We start from the raw sequence: 18173 nt of genomic DNA on the forward strand, positions 1-18173 counted from the left end.
CTCCAACTTTGAAGTAATACCCCTTTCAGTGATATCTCTAATTTACAGTTAACTAGTTTTCTTCAAGTGGAATAACAGTCAAGCTTTGGTTAAGGTCAGAATTAATAAAGTGCATCTTTCATCAAAAGACAGAGAGCTATTGGCAATGCACCCTGCTGTGGTATTTGCACTGATAATGCACAGCAAACACCCAACATATATGCAGCCTACCGCATTAATCACATGAAACTATCAAGCCTGCAGTTCTTACCAGTTTGCTGAAGGTTTTTATAATCCTACAAGAAAGTACTTTAGCATTATTTTTTTATTAGTGCTTTAGCAACATTCTAATTAGCAGAGGGTGAGCTAAATCTTTGCCTCAAAGTGTAACTGAATCAAAAGAAAACCTTTGGGATTCAAGTTTATGTAGATTTTCACTTTTGCTTGCCCCCTTACTGCCACTGTGGTTCAGCCAGTGACATAACTAGAAAAAAAAGAACAATTTTAAAGAATTTTCAAATCTGCCAATGTCGTGAAGCACCTCATGTTTGATTTCATTACATTTTCCCGATCAAATACCAGATCAAAGCGTTAGAGATGGGTGAATCTGAACAAACACGGGGCATGGGAAATATGAATTTATGGACCTTCATTTTCCATATGAACACTAGCTGAACTATCCATACCAGTTTCATGAGTAGACCAACAGCTCACTGCTCACAAGAAGTGGAACAGTCATAAATATGACTGGTCTTCCAAAATGCTCTCGTTCTTTAAAAATTAAGAAAAAAAATCTGCAAGTTCAATACTGATGATGCACAACTTTGTTACAATGTCAGGCATTCAGATTCAGGAAGACGTCACCCTTTTTCTCCCTAAGAAAAAGCCATCAAGACCACGTGGAAGCAATTCACAAGGTAGCTACTGAGGAGCTTTACTGCAGCCAGATCTGCATCCCATCTATCTGAGCTGGAGGTGATCACTCAAACAACAACAAAAAAATCTTAGGCTGATATGCAAGGGCATGAGCTGTGCTTGCTGAGGCACAGGCTGTGCCCCATGCTCTCTAAAACCCAGCCTGTCCAATCACATCTACAAGTGTGGTGATCCAACCACCCAGAGACAGTGAAAACCGCCCTGCTTCACCAGATGGATCTGGCTGCATAATACGTTTCCCAAAGTCCAAGAGCTCTCTCTCAAATTGGTGTAGTTAACCTTGGGGAATTATTCTTTAATTGCAGCGCAGTTTTCTGTTGTAGCAAAAAAGAAAAAAAATTATTAGGACAGACATCCCTGGCTCTCTGAAACTCACAAGCCAAGAAAATTTTAGCTAAACTTACTATAAGATTGTCATTTTAAGCTTTGTTATCATGTAGTTATGCATTTTAAAAATAATCTTCTAATATAGAATTTGTCATGCTTAGACTAAGACGCAAGGCAATTATTGCTTCAAATGTTAAAAGCCACTCTTTTACCTACTAAAGTTATAAGACCTTTAAAACTACTTTTTTTGTTTCAAAAAAAGCATTGGGAACTTTTCTGTGTGCAACTCAAAACCAGCTGTACTTTGCAAGTAAAAACTTTCCAAGTGCCTGGCTCGCTGCAGATTTTTGGCAAATCTATTTGAAAAATTGAAAACTGGGGGCCTGAGCCAAAGCTTACTGAAGTCTATGGAAAAACTCCCATAGATTTCATCAGGATTTGGATTAGGCCCTAAAAAAGTCTGAAGTAATTGAAAAATCAGTTCTGCATGTATAAAATATGAAATTTTCACTAGGTTTAGATTTATTAGAGTCCTTTATGGTAATGTGGAAGAGCAAATACATATAAGTAGTGTTAGTGATGTACATATAGTTTTACACTGTTAATTCACCACAGAGTCCCACAGACTCATACATGTTACTTACACTGCCTACATAATAAAAATGATGAAATCAATCCCACCTACACAAACACTTCTACTTCATTTTAAAAAGACCTGAATATTGAGGAAAAACATTAATACCAGCATAGCTCAAGTGATTTTTTTTAAAAATTATTTTATTTTTAATTTAGGACCAAACAAAATATAGAGTTAGAGTTTCCCTTCAAAAGCTGCAAGCCAAATTCAGCAATAACAAAAAAAATCATGCAAAAAACTATCTCATTCTGGGCACACTTGCTGAGAACAGTTTAGAATAATGTAACACTAGCAATTTCAGCTAAGATGCACCTAATTTATGGCAGCGTAAGAGAAGAGTCAGGTTTACTCAACCTAAATGTGCCAGAAAACAAAGAAAAGTAACAAATGCAAAACAAATGGGTTGTGGTACCTGAAATAATGGCCACAATATCTCCTGATGTTGTGTAAACAGTTGAATCTGTGCTGACTAAAGGATGCTACTTCCAGTCAAAAGAAACTGAATAAGCCATTAACCTTGACATATTCTGGCTTGAGCTACATAGCACATTAAAAGAAATACTTAAGAGAAAAAAAGAAATCAACTTAAGAGAAACGTTGCACACACATTAAAAAAAAAAAAAAAAAGGAAAAAAGGAAAGGCTCCCAAAGAACCTTTTTTCAGCATTTTAAGAGAGGAGGGGTGACCTGGAAATTATTTTCCACCACAACTCCCCCTCATCCCTCTGGAATATCTCTCCTCCAATACCTTTTTGTGGATGGATATGCTTTGCCACAGTTTACTTAGGGAAAAATGTGCAATCATTGTAATTTTGTGGTGGTCTTGTCTACACGGGGACTGGAAAGGAAACGTCATCTAAACTGCAGAGCTAATTATGCTCTTCAAATGCCTACAGCTGATGTACTAATACCAAGGCACTCCATCATATAGGTTGTTCTCAAAACATCACAGGAAACTGAAACTTAAAGGAACTAAGGGAAACCTGTTAAGTGGAAATCCAAAGCATGACTGGACATACAAGACTGACTCACCATTAGCAGCACACCTTAAATAAAAGGATTAAACTACATTATTAAAGTTTGAGTTTATTTTAAAATAGATTACATTAGTTGTTACAGCCTCTTAAAATAACTATCTAGGTTTTGCTTTTACTTTTTTACTTGTACTATTGAGTCTTCTGAAATGGAAGGTCAGAGGCTGTACTCCCTTAGCAACACTTTTTCCATAGTTTTGAACAATTAGGTTATTAGTGCAGATTTTAGAAGGTTATTTCTGCTTGTAGTCTCTCAAGGACTCAAACAATATACAAAATGAAGCCCAGTGACAAGCACGATCTTTAGGGGAAATTCTTTCAACTGACAACTATTTTCACCAAAAGCTTACCTCAACATTATGAATCATTTGTGACCTCTTACAATTAAGTAGGACATATTAAAGTTTAATGGATTTCAATGCAAAGAGTCAGTAACAGGATTGTACACACCAAGGCACTAATGTGTTGATCCTAACTGTACTTAGATGAGGCAAGTTGGAATTGCAATGCTGCCAACTAAATTTCATAGTACAACAAATGAATGAATCTCAAATCTCAAGCGGGATTTCTTTTTTATTCATTATGCATGACATTTTCCTCTTTAAATTATTCATTTTTTTAAAATGTTATTGCTTTAGCCTTCTTAACCTTTGTACTCCTTCACTCTGTGGTTTTTGCCAGCTGTAATATCAATTGAGGAGAGGAGATTTTCCCAACAACATAATAAAAACCTTTTCACAACCCTGCACACAAATGTGTCTTATTAGCCTTCCATCTTATTTTGGTCCTTTTCACAATAGTGGAATCTTGGAATGGAGGGGGAGGGAGCAGAACCACAACACACCACGTATTTTCTATCAATGCCTTCTTTTCAATTAAAAAAGATTACTTCCAATGCTTTACCATTGTTTATGTAATCCCTGAAAACTAACCACTTGGAGAACTATCATTTGAGTCCAGCAGGGTGATGGAATTTGACTGAATTCATTAAAATTAAAGACCACCTCAGACATTCTTCGTCACTCTCTTCCCATGTCTGATATCAGATTTCTATTTTTAAATGTGTTCACCTGAACCATGCAGAAGGATATAAAACAGGCTGCAAGGCAAGCTGGCTCACAACAATCTCTTAATCTGTAACCTGTGTTTTAACAGTAAAACACTTAAAACCAACTGTATGTTGGAGCTACAACACAAGACTGCAAGGCATTTTTGAATTCTATTTATACACAGAAATAAATTACCAAAGTTACTAAAACAATGGAAATAAAGATTTTAAAAAGCAAAGGAAGTTACAATGGAAAGAAGTTACAAAGAGTAAAGAGTCACATCAGAGAGCCAAACAATCAATGTTTCTGCCTCCACGCAGCTGTTCTTAAGATTTTCTTGAGCAACCACAAAATCTTGTTGCTGTAAGCACTCCCAACATTCTCCCTAATGATATGCTACTCCCCTTTCTTTTCACTAAATCAGCTTTATGGGGCAAGGGACATATTTTAGTCTCAAAAATAGAAGCCAAATAATTAGTTTAAAATATCTGATATATTACTATTTGCTTATTTCTAGGGTTTTATATTGAGATAGAACTGTTCATCATGAACAGCTGATAAATCCTGCAAAAATGTTTTAGATGTGGAGAACTAGAAGTCACATTAAAGTTGCACCACTGTATCATGTTCCATAATACACTGTATCATGTCTCATTATTAGCTGGCATGACACAATGTAACAGAAGTACATGACAATGCCAGGGCCTGGTAAGAGTTACGGCAACTTCTTTGTTCTTATCATTCTTATGTGATTATCATCTGCAATTAGATGGAGAGAACAAAGGTATGTTTAAACTGGTTCAACAGCTCAGCCATGCAGAGCTGCACAAATTGGATACAGAAGTACACAATGATCACGCTGTTCATGAATTTAGCCTCTGTTACGCCTTTGTCAAACCTTGCTAAAATCTCATTGCCTGATAGATCCACACTAGTACCACAGGATTTTCTCTGCAGTTACTGCTTTGGGCCATGCAGATTGACAGCTGACCAGGAAAAGGGTCTTCCTACTTTTTTATTGCTCTAGTGATAGAGTTACTTGCTGCAACTATCATAGTGAAGGAACTGTGCATATAATTGCATGGACATCAAAGGGCACACTATGGGAGAAGGAAACCAGTGAAGCATATGCAGAGAGGAGAAATGCAAAACATCATTGAGGAAAAATAAGAGAAACCCAAACAAAGCAGAGCCATAGCGGTAGCCTTTCTAGAAGGAAGAACTACAAAGAGGAGATAAAAAGTACACATTAACAAATGTTTGTTTGCCTTAAGGCAGTACGAAAAGTATGGGAAGTTTGAAAAAAACCTGATACAGTGATGATAGATCTATTCTAGTTTCAGTGCAAGTAGTACACAACTTCCCACACAGAAACCTTTACCTGGGTATGGGAACCCCAGTTTCTACAGGCAAGAGAGAAGAAACATACACTTGTTAAAATGCAAACATACATTAACTTTCAAATTAGATAAATATGTCTAAGTTTTGAGCACTTAAAGGTTAATGTATGTGATACTTTAGTGATATATACCTATAATTCATATGTATATATTAAAGAAATAAATTTAGCCAGCAAATGTAAGAAAAATCTTATCTTTCTGTTTAAATGCAGAGTTCAGTCTTTTTTATATTATCTCATACATAAAAAAAGTACTTTTTCACTCTTAGTAAACAACCCACTTCCTGGGGGAATCAGTCTTTCAAGGTACTTTATTGATCAGCCTATACGATTTTAAGGATGTTAAAAAAGATGAGTTAAGAGATTTCATTGCAACAGTTAAAGTGAGTTAATGTCAAGTTCATATTTAAGGGCCTGAGCCAACAAATCCATAGGAATCAATTGGCATGCAGTGTTTTACAAATGTGCTTTAAAAGCCTCTGGGTACATTTAAGAAAAAAAGTCCTCAGCAAACTGACTTTCAACGAGAAATAGCGACTTTCAGTAACGTTTAGATTCCTGAGATCACAGATACTTACCAATGTCCTCTAGATACTTCTGTAAATGGTACTGTCTCATGAAATAGTGGAAACAGGTGACGAACACAATGAAAAAGATGGATAAAATGCTGAATCTAATTTGGTCAATGACAGTTGCCACTGATCTCGGTGTACGACCAGCTCCATCCATCAGTACCATCCAATCTTCAGGTGTACAAAATCCTTTCAAGTACTTTCAGCAAACTTTGTGAATAAAACTTTACTTTCACTTTTCCTTACACAGATTTAATAAGCATTGTTAAAAAGCTTTATGAATACCCAATATATTTAAACTAAAATAAGAAAAAATATCTAAAAGCATTATTTTAAGGGTTACAAAAGGGAAAAAATTAGTTTAGTATTTCATCGCTACAGAAAACACATGGAAAATATCTTAAGTGAGAATCACACTTCATAGTGGATCGTAGTCTTCTGTGGAGATAAACAACGCTGGATTTGTGTCAAATCTGTGAGAAAAAAAATATATTGGCAATTTTTATACACTTCTCTGCACCAGCATGGAGGGCTATACAAAGCTGCCAATGCACCATGATCTCAGGCTCACAATACTTAAGTTACAGGAAAAGTTTTCAAATGGTCACCCATCTGGTGATTTTGAGAATATCTGCTGGTAGTTGAAAAGTATTGTCTAGTCCTCGGTGCTGACATCTGTGCCCTCTTCAGGCTGCTAAATTACTTTTGAACAATTTTAAACTACATGATTCTAACTTCTCCAGGCAAAAAATTACTGTAGTTGCTACTGATATAACATTACCATGACAGATGGGAGACTGGAATCTGTGTGGGTCAAATGGCAGGCACTACATTTTGCAAGACATTCTGTGTTTAAGTCCACACTATGAAGTTTGAGAATACCTGAGTTATATTGCTTGTTCCTTTCCCCTAATGACCAATGAAGAACTGATAATTAACAATGTAAGAAAGGAATTTGCAACAACAGAAATCCTATTTTTTTTCCGATCATACTATTACTAGTCTTTCTTTACAGTACACTCTCTGTATACTAAGAATTTTGCAGCAATGTTTATGACCTTTTTTTTAATATATATGAATATTGCTCTTCCAGGAACTCAAATCCACATGTTTTTCCAATTAGTCCTAACATTCTCCTCAAGTTTAGTAGCACACAAACAAAGAGTTCCTTAAGGAATATGACACATTCTGTTGCATCCCAGTTTTCCAGCTAAGAACACAGCTTCAAAATGGGCGATATTCACTCATGGATATCGCTAAAGGATTTTGAAAAGAGGTTTTTATAAGCTTATGCAAGGAGGAAAAAAAACCCCAAAAACTAGAAAAACTTTTGTCTTACAAAGCATGACTCAATACATTCTGGGTGCCTATTCATAATCTGAATGACAGAAACATGACTATACAAAGCAGAATTATAATCAACTTTAATAAATTTTAAAAACTGTGAAGACAAAATGTCAAGTCAAGTATATAATACCATGCTTAGGAAAGTAACATCACATGTATAAATACAGAATGGAAAACATCTGGTTAGGCAACAAATGTGTAGGAAAGGGTCTGGAGATCGAGATGGAGCAGACTATAGCAGGGTACACTCCCTGCCATAGGCAAAAGCATTCCATTTTGGAAAACAAATGGGGAGAATTGAAAATCATCATGAAAAAAAGACCAAGATAATTTAGTCACAATTAGTATAAAAGAAAAAGTTACTGAAGGGATGTACTAAAAATCTTACAAAGCTTTAAACATCATAAAGAGCATCATTAATTGACACCTCCATCTTCAATATTCACAATAAACCAGTTTGATTTGCAAAAAGACAACATATATCAAATATTAGGAAAACCTTCCTATAAGGACATTAAGCTAGCATATAAGCTATCCAGAGATATTGTTCAACCTTGTAGAAGGTGTTTAAGAGTTCAGATAAACTTTGTCACTTATTGTCTGGATACATTAACCCCATCACAGCACAGAGGAGAAAACTAAATGGGCAGTTGGCTTGACTTCTAGCTCTACCTTTACATAAATCTTAAATATTACACTAACACAGAACTATTTGCAAATCCTATGTTCTGGATGCAAAATATTCCTGCTTTTTCTTGTAATTTCATTTCTGAAGGTTCATTTGACCTGAGGAGACAGTCTTTGGTATTCCACAGATTTCAGTGGCGCAGTACTCGGTAACTGATTTTCAGGTTAAATAATAGTTTCTCTACTGCTCCCATTATATATTCAACTATGTAAGTAAATCATGCTAAAGCACAATACACAGATCTCCTAACCAAACAAGAAAAATTAAAAAAATTATTGATGTCCAGTTAAAAAAAAAAGTACAAGAAAAAGGATGGTTTAATGAAAAATAAAGTCCTAATATAAAAATAAAAATCCTTGCTTGAACAAAGCATTGAACAGATACAGATACCATTTGCACACCAGAAACTACTATAGGAAAAGCAGGATCACATTCTAGTCAAAGAGTAGCTGAGATACCCAAAAGACAGGTTAGGCAATACTGCAAATAGTATCTGCCAATCAATCAGACTGACACCTAAACAAGTCTGCAAACAGCCACAGCTGACACTGCTTAAGGTTTTCAAAGCAATCCTGCAAAACACACAGATATTATAACAGACCTTTAAAAGATACAATTAACTCACTGCACGTAATCAGGATTTATACCATAAATTCTCATCCCCATTGAACTCAATACATAACAACCTGCGTGGTCTACAGCACCTTTCCACAGCACTTCCCTGGCACTGATCCACACTTTGGGTTGGCACCACTCCCTAAGCCCCTCATCGTTCCTCTCATCCAACAGTTTACACATTGCCAAAGGCAACACAGTACATGATATAGCCTGATGTGGCTTACAGTTATAACGATTTTTAGCCAATGATTCTCATTAACTTTTAATCATCCTTGTAAGAACATTTTACATACTGGAAAACTATCATGACCATCCTCAACCTTCTCTTTCTTTTTCCCTCAGAAGAAACAAAAAGCAAAATTGTTTCAATCATGTATGTTTTTTGTACTCTTCTCTGAACTCTAGTCAATTTCTCTAAGTTTTTCTTAAATTGTGTTAGCCTGTAATTTCAAGCAAATCTTTCTCATGAAGAATAGAAAGAAATAAATGTATCTCCTCAATAAAGTCATATGACTACATCCTAAAGTTGGAATTCACCTTTAACAGGATCATATTGCTGATTTTTGAGTTGCTGGTCCACTATAACCCCCAGGAGTCTTTCCTACGGCAACAGTGCTAAAGGAATTATTTCTCAATTTTCCATTTGTCTGATTCTTATTTGCTAGAGTCCTTTGCACTTATCTCAACTGAACACCATCTTACTGGCTTCAGATCCTTCCTCTAACTTATCAAGATCAGAGTTACTGCTCTTTCAATGTGCTTGAAACTACTGCTAGCTTGTTGCAAAACCATAATTTTAACATTCATGCTCCATATTCCATCATTGAAGCCATTAAAGAAACTAATGTACAAAACCAGATCCAGCAGAGACCATGGCATACCTCTAGCATATACTCTTGGATTAACTACAAGTACTGATAACTATTTTCTGAAGGCATCTTTCAAGCAGTTGCACACTTAAAGATAATCATCAGCTTTTCAATGTGTCTTCAGGCAGTTTCTCTAGATTTCAGGGTACACCATCTTGAACATATTAAATATAGCTTCTAGAAATCTGGCCTACTGTTATAGTGCTGCAATGTCAGAAGGGTCCTATGCACTCTTAAACAGATTTTAAACAGCTGGTTGCTATAGAAAAAGGAGTTTCCACCATTAAGAAAAAGAATGGGCTTCAGAAGAAGTTGCATTGAACAAGATCCTCAACCTAATGATGGCTACACTACTGAACAATTACAGGATCGTCTTTGGCTTGCCTTGGAGCTTAAACATCCTGAAGAACTTTCTCCTACATTAACATCCAATATGTAACCAGAAAATCCTCGGATATAAATTCAATTCCCACCACCTCCCTCCCCATGTACAGTTCTACCTCATTGTCTTCTACCTATTCATGTTCCTTCCTTCAAGGACAGAGAAGGAGTTCCTCTATTTTATAGGCATTATCAAAGAGCTCTTTACTCAACAGCATATAGTTATTTTGTACACTGTTTTCCCTTTATAAGGCATCATTCTCAATTTTTTCCTAATGTAGACTGAACAGGTATTTTCAGTTGGAATCAAGACTGAGGCAAATTCTTTTATTATCCCCACTAACTGCACTGTTTTCATACTGAGGAGTGGTCTTGGGCACATGAACTCATTTCTTTTAGGTGAATCTAACTGGGCAGATGACTCCCAGGAATGCACCTAAAGCACTCCACTGCTAATGAAGGATCAGTACATAAGACAGGAACAGAGTTAGTTCAAACCCCCTCTGAAACACATACGTGATAGAAGTCATGTTGCCAGCCTCAATTACTTCCCCCTGCAGATCTGCTTCTAACAGACCACACTACTTGCCAATGTAGAGATAGCCATAGAAAACCCAAACGGGTGACAAGACAAACATGTTTAAAAAGCCTCAGTAAAATCTTTATTCCCCCAAGAAAGCTCGCAGTTTTCTCCAGTCTGCCCAAAGACAAACACCCACAGTTTCAAAGTGCATAGCACATCCTTCTAGAGAATAACTACTTAAATACTATGCTTTTCTAAGCATCTGGCAGAAGTATTATCTCTAATGAGCCTGTCCTGTAAATGAAGATTAAATTTCTTATTTTTAAGCTCTTCCATACATTTCCAAAAACCATATTCTCTCAACAGTTAATGAGTAAATGCATAAATGTACAGACCCTTTTATTTTTTAATTAATATTTTTTTAACCCTTCAGGCTGAACTGCTAGTGAAAATAAGAAAGTTGCATTAGGCTTTATAATTTCTTTAAACGATACCTTCTTGTGACACTCTGAAGTGTTGGTCTAATTAGGTCATAATTTTGATTCTTAATTAGGTGAGTTGATATTCAAAAGGGCTACACACACACTCAGCAATTTTGAAAGTAAAATGATTTATTTTGGAATCTGTATTTAGATTACAGATTTTAATTCTTTTTAATGCAAATCATGGCCAAAGGGCATTTCCAGTATAGCTAAATCAGTTTATGTTGGGTGGGACGTTGCTATACCAGGTCTCAAACAGCTCCTTACAGGTACTTAATTTTTCACTGTTCACGTGAAATGGTAATCCTGGTCTCACACATCATCGACACATGGCCAACAGCCCACAGTCCCATATCTTGTGTTTTGCTTGGAATGTACTTCTTCTTTGTATTATTTTTATTTGAGAGGTAGTGTAACTGTCTACCTGTACCACAATGGTAAAAATTATTCTAGTGCATGTCACTCGTGCCTTCTTGGTGTTATTTTGGCCTCATGTAATAGAAAACAGAGGGTTTAACGTTTTTTTAAATATTAGTCTTTATATATGCAACATGGAGAGCACAACCAGACCACGTTCCCAAGGTCCTTTATCAAAAGCAAGATTTCTTCTAATTTGTTCACAATTTTTAAAAATTTTACTCTTTTCCTAAGAGAATTAATCATTACCAAATTGAATAGTCCCCTGATCTCAGTAACACTAGTCAACTGAACAGCCGGAAGTGAATTTCCTTAGTAAATCAATTCACCTTATTAGCTTAGGAGGAAAAAGATGAACTGCAGCTATTTAGACCTTTTCAAAATTCTTAGAAGAAAAAACAATGCCTATATAATCTTTTCAAAGTTCAACAAATTACATACCGTTCACACATATTTTAGTCTTGCAAAGAAATACTAACAAAAATTTATAAAACTGATATCATACTTATTCTGACTCACTTCTTCACTTCATGTGATTATCAGTCCATTTCCAGATATGGGCATAGTGTAACACTAAAGAAAAATTATATATATAGTTTCTACCATTGCACAGCCTGCAGCTGTTTTACTGAATCATTTAGAGTAGCACATGCAAAGGAGGGCTGTACATAGTAATAACAAGGACTTCTGAGTTGCTGAAACATGGCACAGGCCATTCAGATTATATTAAACAGGAATAAAATTATTCTTCGTAATGCAAGAAAACAAAATACAGAAAATCAAGATACTGCCCTAACACAACTCCAAACTTGATCAAAAAACAACACCCATGACGCCAAACTAATAAACTCCCAATTTTAAACATGAAGTGTGCATACAATACACACTTCTCCCTACAGATGTGAAGACTACTATAGGTGAAGGAGGTCATTGAGGCCAGAGACCACAGTGATGTTATGTGGTCTAGGAGACTACGAAGCTGAATGAACATCCAACCCAAACCCAGAGCAGGAAGCTGGGAAAGAAACTGTTTCCAAGTCAGCAGGAGTATCTGATGTTCATTATGAGTCTGCCTGGCTCACTAGAGAAAAAAGGCAGGAAGAAAATGTCTTGCAACAGTACAAAGATGCTAGCCTTCAGACTCTACAGAAAAGGTATGGCTTTGATCCCACTGTTACTAAAAAGCAGGAATATAGAAAAGGACATTAATAAAATTTCTTCAAAATCACAAATAAATAAAAAATCAAAATCACAAATCCAATTAATTTAAAACATTGTGCAACACACTGACATCTTCTCTACGTTCCTTTTCCAAATGAGAAATATTATTCAACACCTACTTAAATTAGTTTCATCTTTAATTTCACAGTTTCTGTGACATATCACCCAGCCAACTAGTACTTTCTAAAGTTGCAAGATTTTTTTATTCAGTGTTACCACTGCTTCATAATTAGTCATATGCATATGCCATAAAGCCAGTAATGCAACCATAGTAATTTCTCTATCAAGAAAGTAGGACTTTTCACTCCTCACTTTTCCATCACGTTAGAAATGCACACGTGTATACATTCAATTGAAAAGTGCAAGGAAATAAGCGATAAGGATTTTAGAGCACAAAGAGGACCATCTCAGGTTCATTTACTGCATTACCGTGCATATTTTGTAAGAACAGCAGGAAGTGATGAAATTGAAATAAAACTTAGATTTAAAATTCTATTATTACCTAACTCATTCTACTGGTCCACAACACAGCCAGTGTTTGATTTACACAACCAGCGAAAAACAAACTGCTAACACAATCAAACGTGCATAATTTTTGATTTTAATATACAAATACATATTTTGAATTATGAACATACACTTCATGTCTTACCTGGCATGACAGCAGCTTGCTGAGTGGCTGAGTCTGTACTTAAGGAAAGGCGACCACCCTTGGCTAATCTGTCACAGAAGAGGGTGATGTTCTTCTTCAGTCTGCTAGTATCTTTGGGCATGCACAACTGGCTGCTGACAGTCAGGGCCTGTTCCTTAGAGCTCTTTGACAAACAAGTTTTTAACAAGTAAGAAACGGCAGCATCCACAGTTTCTTCCCAACCCTGGATTAAATAAAAGAAAATTAAATAAAATTTAATTGTGAACTGTGAACTGTAATATGATATAGCATTTTGAAAACAAAGTAACAAGTCAAGGACTAAGAATTTTCAAATGATACTGATACAAAAAATATAATTTGGGGGTTAATGAATGTCACAAACACCCAGTTCTTCAGCTTGTACAAGCAAAAACTTCGCCAGCAAGCCTGAAAAATAACCAAGCTTGCCCCAATATTGACAGAGAAATACAATTTCAATAATAAGAATAATATAGGCACAGTATGTGATGTAGCAGTTAAATTCAGTAGTTGTATTAATAACTGAAAACTAGAAGTTCCTGGATGCGACATTTAGAATTAAGAACAGAATTGAGATGCAAATACAGGCATAATATGTAGTATATACATTATGCTGAAGATATGTGAAGGCCAGGAAAAAGAAAAAAAAGGTATCCAATTATACGTTCTTTGGAATCACTGTCTAAGATTCCAAGATGCCAACAGCACAGAACACTGTGACTGCTACACAAAGCTGCAGATATTCAATACCCATATATCAGACCAATTAACTTTAAGTTATGATACCCACATTATTAGCACAGGTGTGTCAGTGCTCCGATGAACTGGGACTTAGATTTCTAACAGCACAGTGTGAAGCTGTAAACATTTGTAAGAACAGCAGCTTAGTAATCAGTTAAAACAAGCAGCTATCTATGGAAAAGCTTTCAGGCAGAAAAGCTATATTCAGTGTCATATTCAGTATACATACATCCACAAAATAAAGGGTTTACTCCTGCAAATACCACTCAGTAAAAGCAAGTAAGTTTCTTTTCATAAAGCACCTTGAAAAGCACGTTTAAAAGTTAGGTTCAAGTTTGTAATCTGTACTATGAGTTTCAGTGACACGAACAAATCAAAGATGTTCCCTCAAGTAAGAATCCTGGATAGCAGAAGTCTTATTATTTGTGACAAAGTTATTAGGTTAATGTGCAAAATCTAATATACGACATCTATCTCATCTATGCAGTGTGAAATGCAGAATTGACTCTTCTTGATGCGTTCTGTAGTCTTAAATTACACTCTATGTACACACCATGTGATTAATCCAAAGTGTCTATAATTAATGAACCTGCAAGTTAGTCACAAAGCCTGCTCATGTCCTTTCATGACAATCTTACAGAGCTTGGACAGTTAGCAACTAATATGAAGGGCTTTGTGGTCTGCTAGCCTCAGTACTCATAACATCTAGTATTCAGCTATCTGTAAGCAAGTTTTATGTATATGCTGCCTACGTATACAGGGAAGCAATATGCAATCACTGAAGTATTAGGGTCTGCTCTCTCAACACTCCCGATTGGTTGGAACTTATTTTGGCAATAGTCTTTATTGACTTTAGAAGTTTCAAGGCTACAGTCTGGAACCACCCAGCTCTATCTACTGCTAAGCTAGCAGAAGGTAACACCACAGTACCTCTTTGCATGGCAATTACTCGGGCAGAACAAAAAGAAAACTCAAGTATCCAGTTGTAGTTAGTACAACCCCAGAGTCTTCAGTTTTGAAGCTCCTTCTCATGATGCATTCTACTTGATTGAAAACGCTCAGCTGAACAGCAAAATCACCTACCTACCCAAATTTCCATGACTGGGTAAGCGTAACATCACTGGTCCCAGTTTTAAAGAATGATGGTGTCAACCTTGTTGGAATCCACTGTCAAACAAATAAAGTTTGTGAATTTCTTTTATTAGATACATATGGCTTTCATGAAGGCTAGGGTACTACTTTCGACACTCAGAGAAACAAAGGCCACCTTTTCTGACTTTGTTACTTCCTAAGAACAGGTCCAGGACAGATGCTTACTAGCAGTCAGGTACATCAGCGAGACCACAGTCATATGCACTTCACCCTCGTCCAAAATATGCTATTCTTAATAGTGTCCTGAAAACGTGCTGTATGTGTATAAAACACCTACATTTTGCAGAGGAACAGGATCAACTAGTGGGGTTTTCTTAGTCAACATTTGCCGTTCCTGACTTCAGAACAAAGACAACATTAACCTACTGTCTTATCTGGATTTCCCCACCAAAAAACATATAAATTAGAAAAATCATGCCAGTCAATCAATGCTGTGGTAGCTTAACATTTTTCAAATATTCTAGAAAGAGTCCATTGAAGTGTAATCCATCCACTGACCTGTGATGGTGACAGGAAATAATCCATTCTGCGGCCAATTTAAAGAGGTTAATGAGCTGGTAAATGCTGTCTACATTCCCACATACTGGGCAATGAAACTTAATACGTACAAAGCATCAAAAACAGTCAAGCCAGGCACTCCTAATTATACTACAAATCATGAAAAATAAGACAACATAAACATAAGAATCTTGGGTTTCACTAAAAGACAAAGACAGACGTGATTAACTGGTGTCAACATACAGTAGCTGAGAAGCTGGCCAATATATCCCTCCAAGTAAGTTATAAAAAAGCAGGCAAAAGGAGCATTTAAATAAGGAGACTGAAATACAAGCTAATGGAAGTCAGGAAATTAAAAGTGGCTAGTATTCTGTCCTTGGCTCACACAGGTATGTTTTACTTTGTACCATAGCCTTAACATTTTCCAACCCTTGTTCTAGTATTTAATTTCCATGTAAAACTGGTTTCTCAGTAGACCATAAAACTATCTTCTCCAATTCAAAGACTGTTGACCTAGTGAGTCCAGTCAAATCCAAAGCAGCCTTTATGATTAGTGAAAGAGTATGCAAAAGCTACCTCTACATGAAAAAAAATCTTGATGGAAATCTGTTGAGGTGATTTTATACAACTAAGAATTAATGGCCACAAATAAGACTGCATTTGTCAGCAATTTTAATTGGTGCAAGGGGAGAAACTGAAGGAACAAGAAAAATTCTTCACCCCTTACACATTAAAAAAGCTAAAAGAAGTTTGAAAATGTAAGCGTTCTAGTCTATAGCCCACATTGAAGAATGATTCTACAGCCATAGTTGTAATATTCACTAGTGGCTTTCTGTGTAGTATTCCGCATATTTGAGGTCTGAAAGGAACACCTTCAACAGAAGTAAGATACCAGTAATCCATCATCCTATGACCAGCAATCGTTGCCACAAATGCCACAACAAATGCGAGTCAAGACTCAGAGAAAGAAGTTATCATTAAATCATGCAAATTCTTCATGTTGACTGTATCACCTGAAATAGATGCAAAAATTACTTAATTCAGCAATTTAACTTTTTCATTAGGAAAGGTGTGGCTTCGTATTTCGCATGTATACATTATTATTCTTCTCTTGGAAGTAATAGGTAGAGATTGGTACTTTCTTTTAACCAAATCATATACACTCCAGGACTCTGAAGACCAAATGTAGATTTGTGATACCAGCAGGACTAAGATTGTACTAGTACACATTACTTATATTCAATATATATTATCTTTAAGGATCCTCAGGTGTCATGGGGTATCCGAGTTTGATGGATTATACATTTGATCTCACTTTGGCATAAGGTTTAATCTAGAGTACCTGATTTTTAGAAACATTTTTAGGTTCTACCATTTGCTGAACAAGAAGAAACCTCCAAATTTATGTTCCCTGCATGGTAAATGACTAACCTACTGTTATTCTAAAATTCTGTACAATAAAATTGGAGGCCCATGCAGCATGTGAGATCTCACACAGCAGATAAATTGTCAGGCTGTAGAAAATGCACTGATCCTGTGACATAATATGCAGGTGGGGAATGTGGTTACTAGTGAAGTTCAAGGGCAGGCCCTGTTAGAGGGCACAGCACTATAGCCTGCCACTTGACTGCAAGACTCCACTCTCCAAGAGTTTAGCTAGTCAACAGACACGGTCAACTAGACATACATAGGGGCAGGGTCGGAAAGAAGGATTTCAATGTTGTTCAGATGCATAGGACACACATATAAAGGGAGAAGCATGAGATAGGGCTTAACTCTTGTCAGATTTGATAGGTTTACTCATAGAGTTTAGGCTTCTTAACACATTTATACTGTGTAACTGTCCACAGGCATCATCTTAAGTTTTTAGATTCCCCTTGCCTCCACCAATACAATCATCCATAAATCACTGTTAAGTTAATGAAGTGAAAGATGAAGTACTGCTTAAGCTAAGTTGCTCCTACTGAGGTCCAGGCAAAATCCTATTTAGCTGCATGGCACAGAAGTTTACAATTTTTTTTACATTCAAACATATACACAAGTCCAGTTTCTAAAGACACTGAAGTGATTTCACTTGGAAAACACTGAGAATCCAACAGCTCCTGCTGCAAACACCACGCTGGAATTTCTGGCAGATACAGTGGTTTTGCTTCATGTTTCCTCTCAGAACAGGGGTCAACTGCTTCCAACAGAGACAAGATCTAGTAAATGTGAGAGACTCCATTAGGTAATAATACAGCACGTTCTGTCACATCACTTTGAACAAAAACAACAAATTAGCACATTTTACCTGCAAGTTTTACCATGTGCACTTCCTACAAAAAATAAAAGCATTTGTTGCTTTTTAACTGAAAATCTTCAATAAGTTTACCAAATTTTAAGCTGTACTTAAGTAGATAATGAATAAACTGAAAGTCTACCTTTCTCTATATTGTTTAATATTAGACTTTATTAAAATTTGTTCTGAGACATTGAAGGTTTTGACACACAAACCACTGATTTAGTTAATGGCAAACACACATCTAGACAGCCAAGCCAAGCCTCATCTAACTGATGAACTCTATAGATACATTGACTTGACTAATCATTGAGAAAGAATGGGCAGTCAAATCTACAATTTGCAAGGATAGCAT

The 18173-nt window shown here is 36.1% G+C and overlaps 1 protein-coding gene across 1 annotated transcript in view; it reads right to left on the reverse strand.

The window, feature by feature from the left end:
- The window catches only part of BBS9 (Bardet-Biedl syndrome 9), a 315124-nt gene that overhangs the window by 142814 nt on the left and 154137 nt on the right, over positions 1-18173 (reverse strand). Inside the window, exon 21 of the mRNA XM_075705014.1 lies at positions 13132-13354. Coding sequence (XP_075561129.1) covers positions 13132-13354 — 223 coding nt within the window. The remainder of the gene's footprint in view (positions 1-13131; positions 13355-18173) is intronic.

This window comes from Pelecanus crispus, chromosome 2 (assembly GCF_030463565.1).
Source record: "Pelecanus crispus isolate bPelCri1 chromosome 2, bPelCri1.pri, whole genome shotgun sequence".
NCBI classification, from domain to species: domain Eukaryota; kingdom Metazoa; phylum Chordata; class Aves; order Pelecaniformes; family Pelecanidae; genus Pelecanus; species Pelecanus crispus.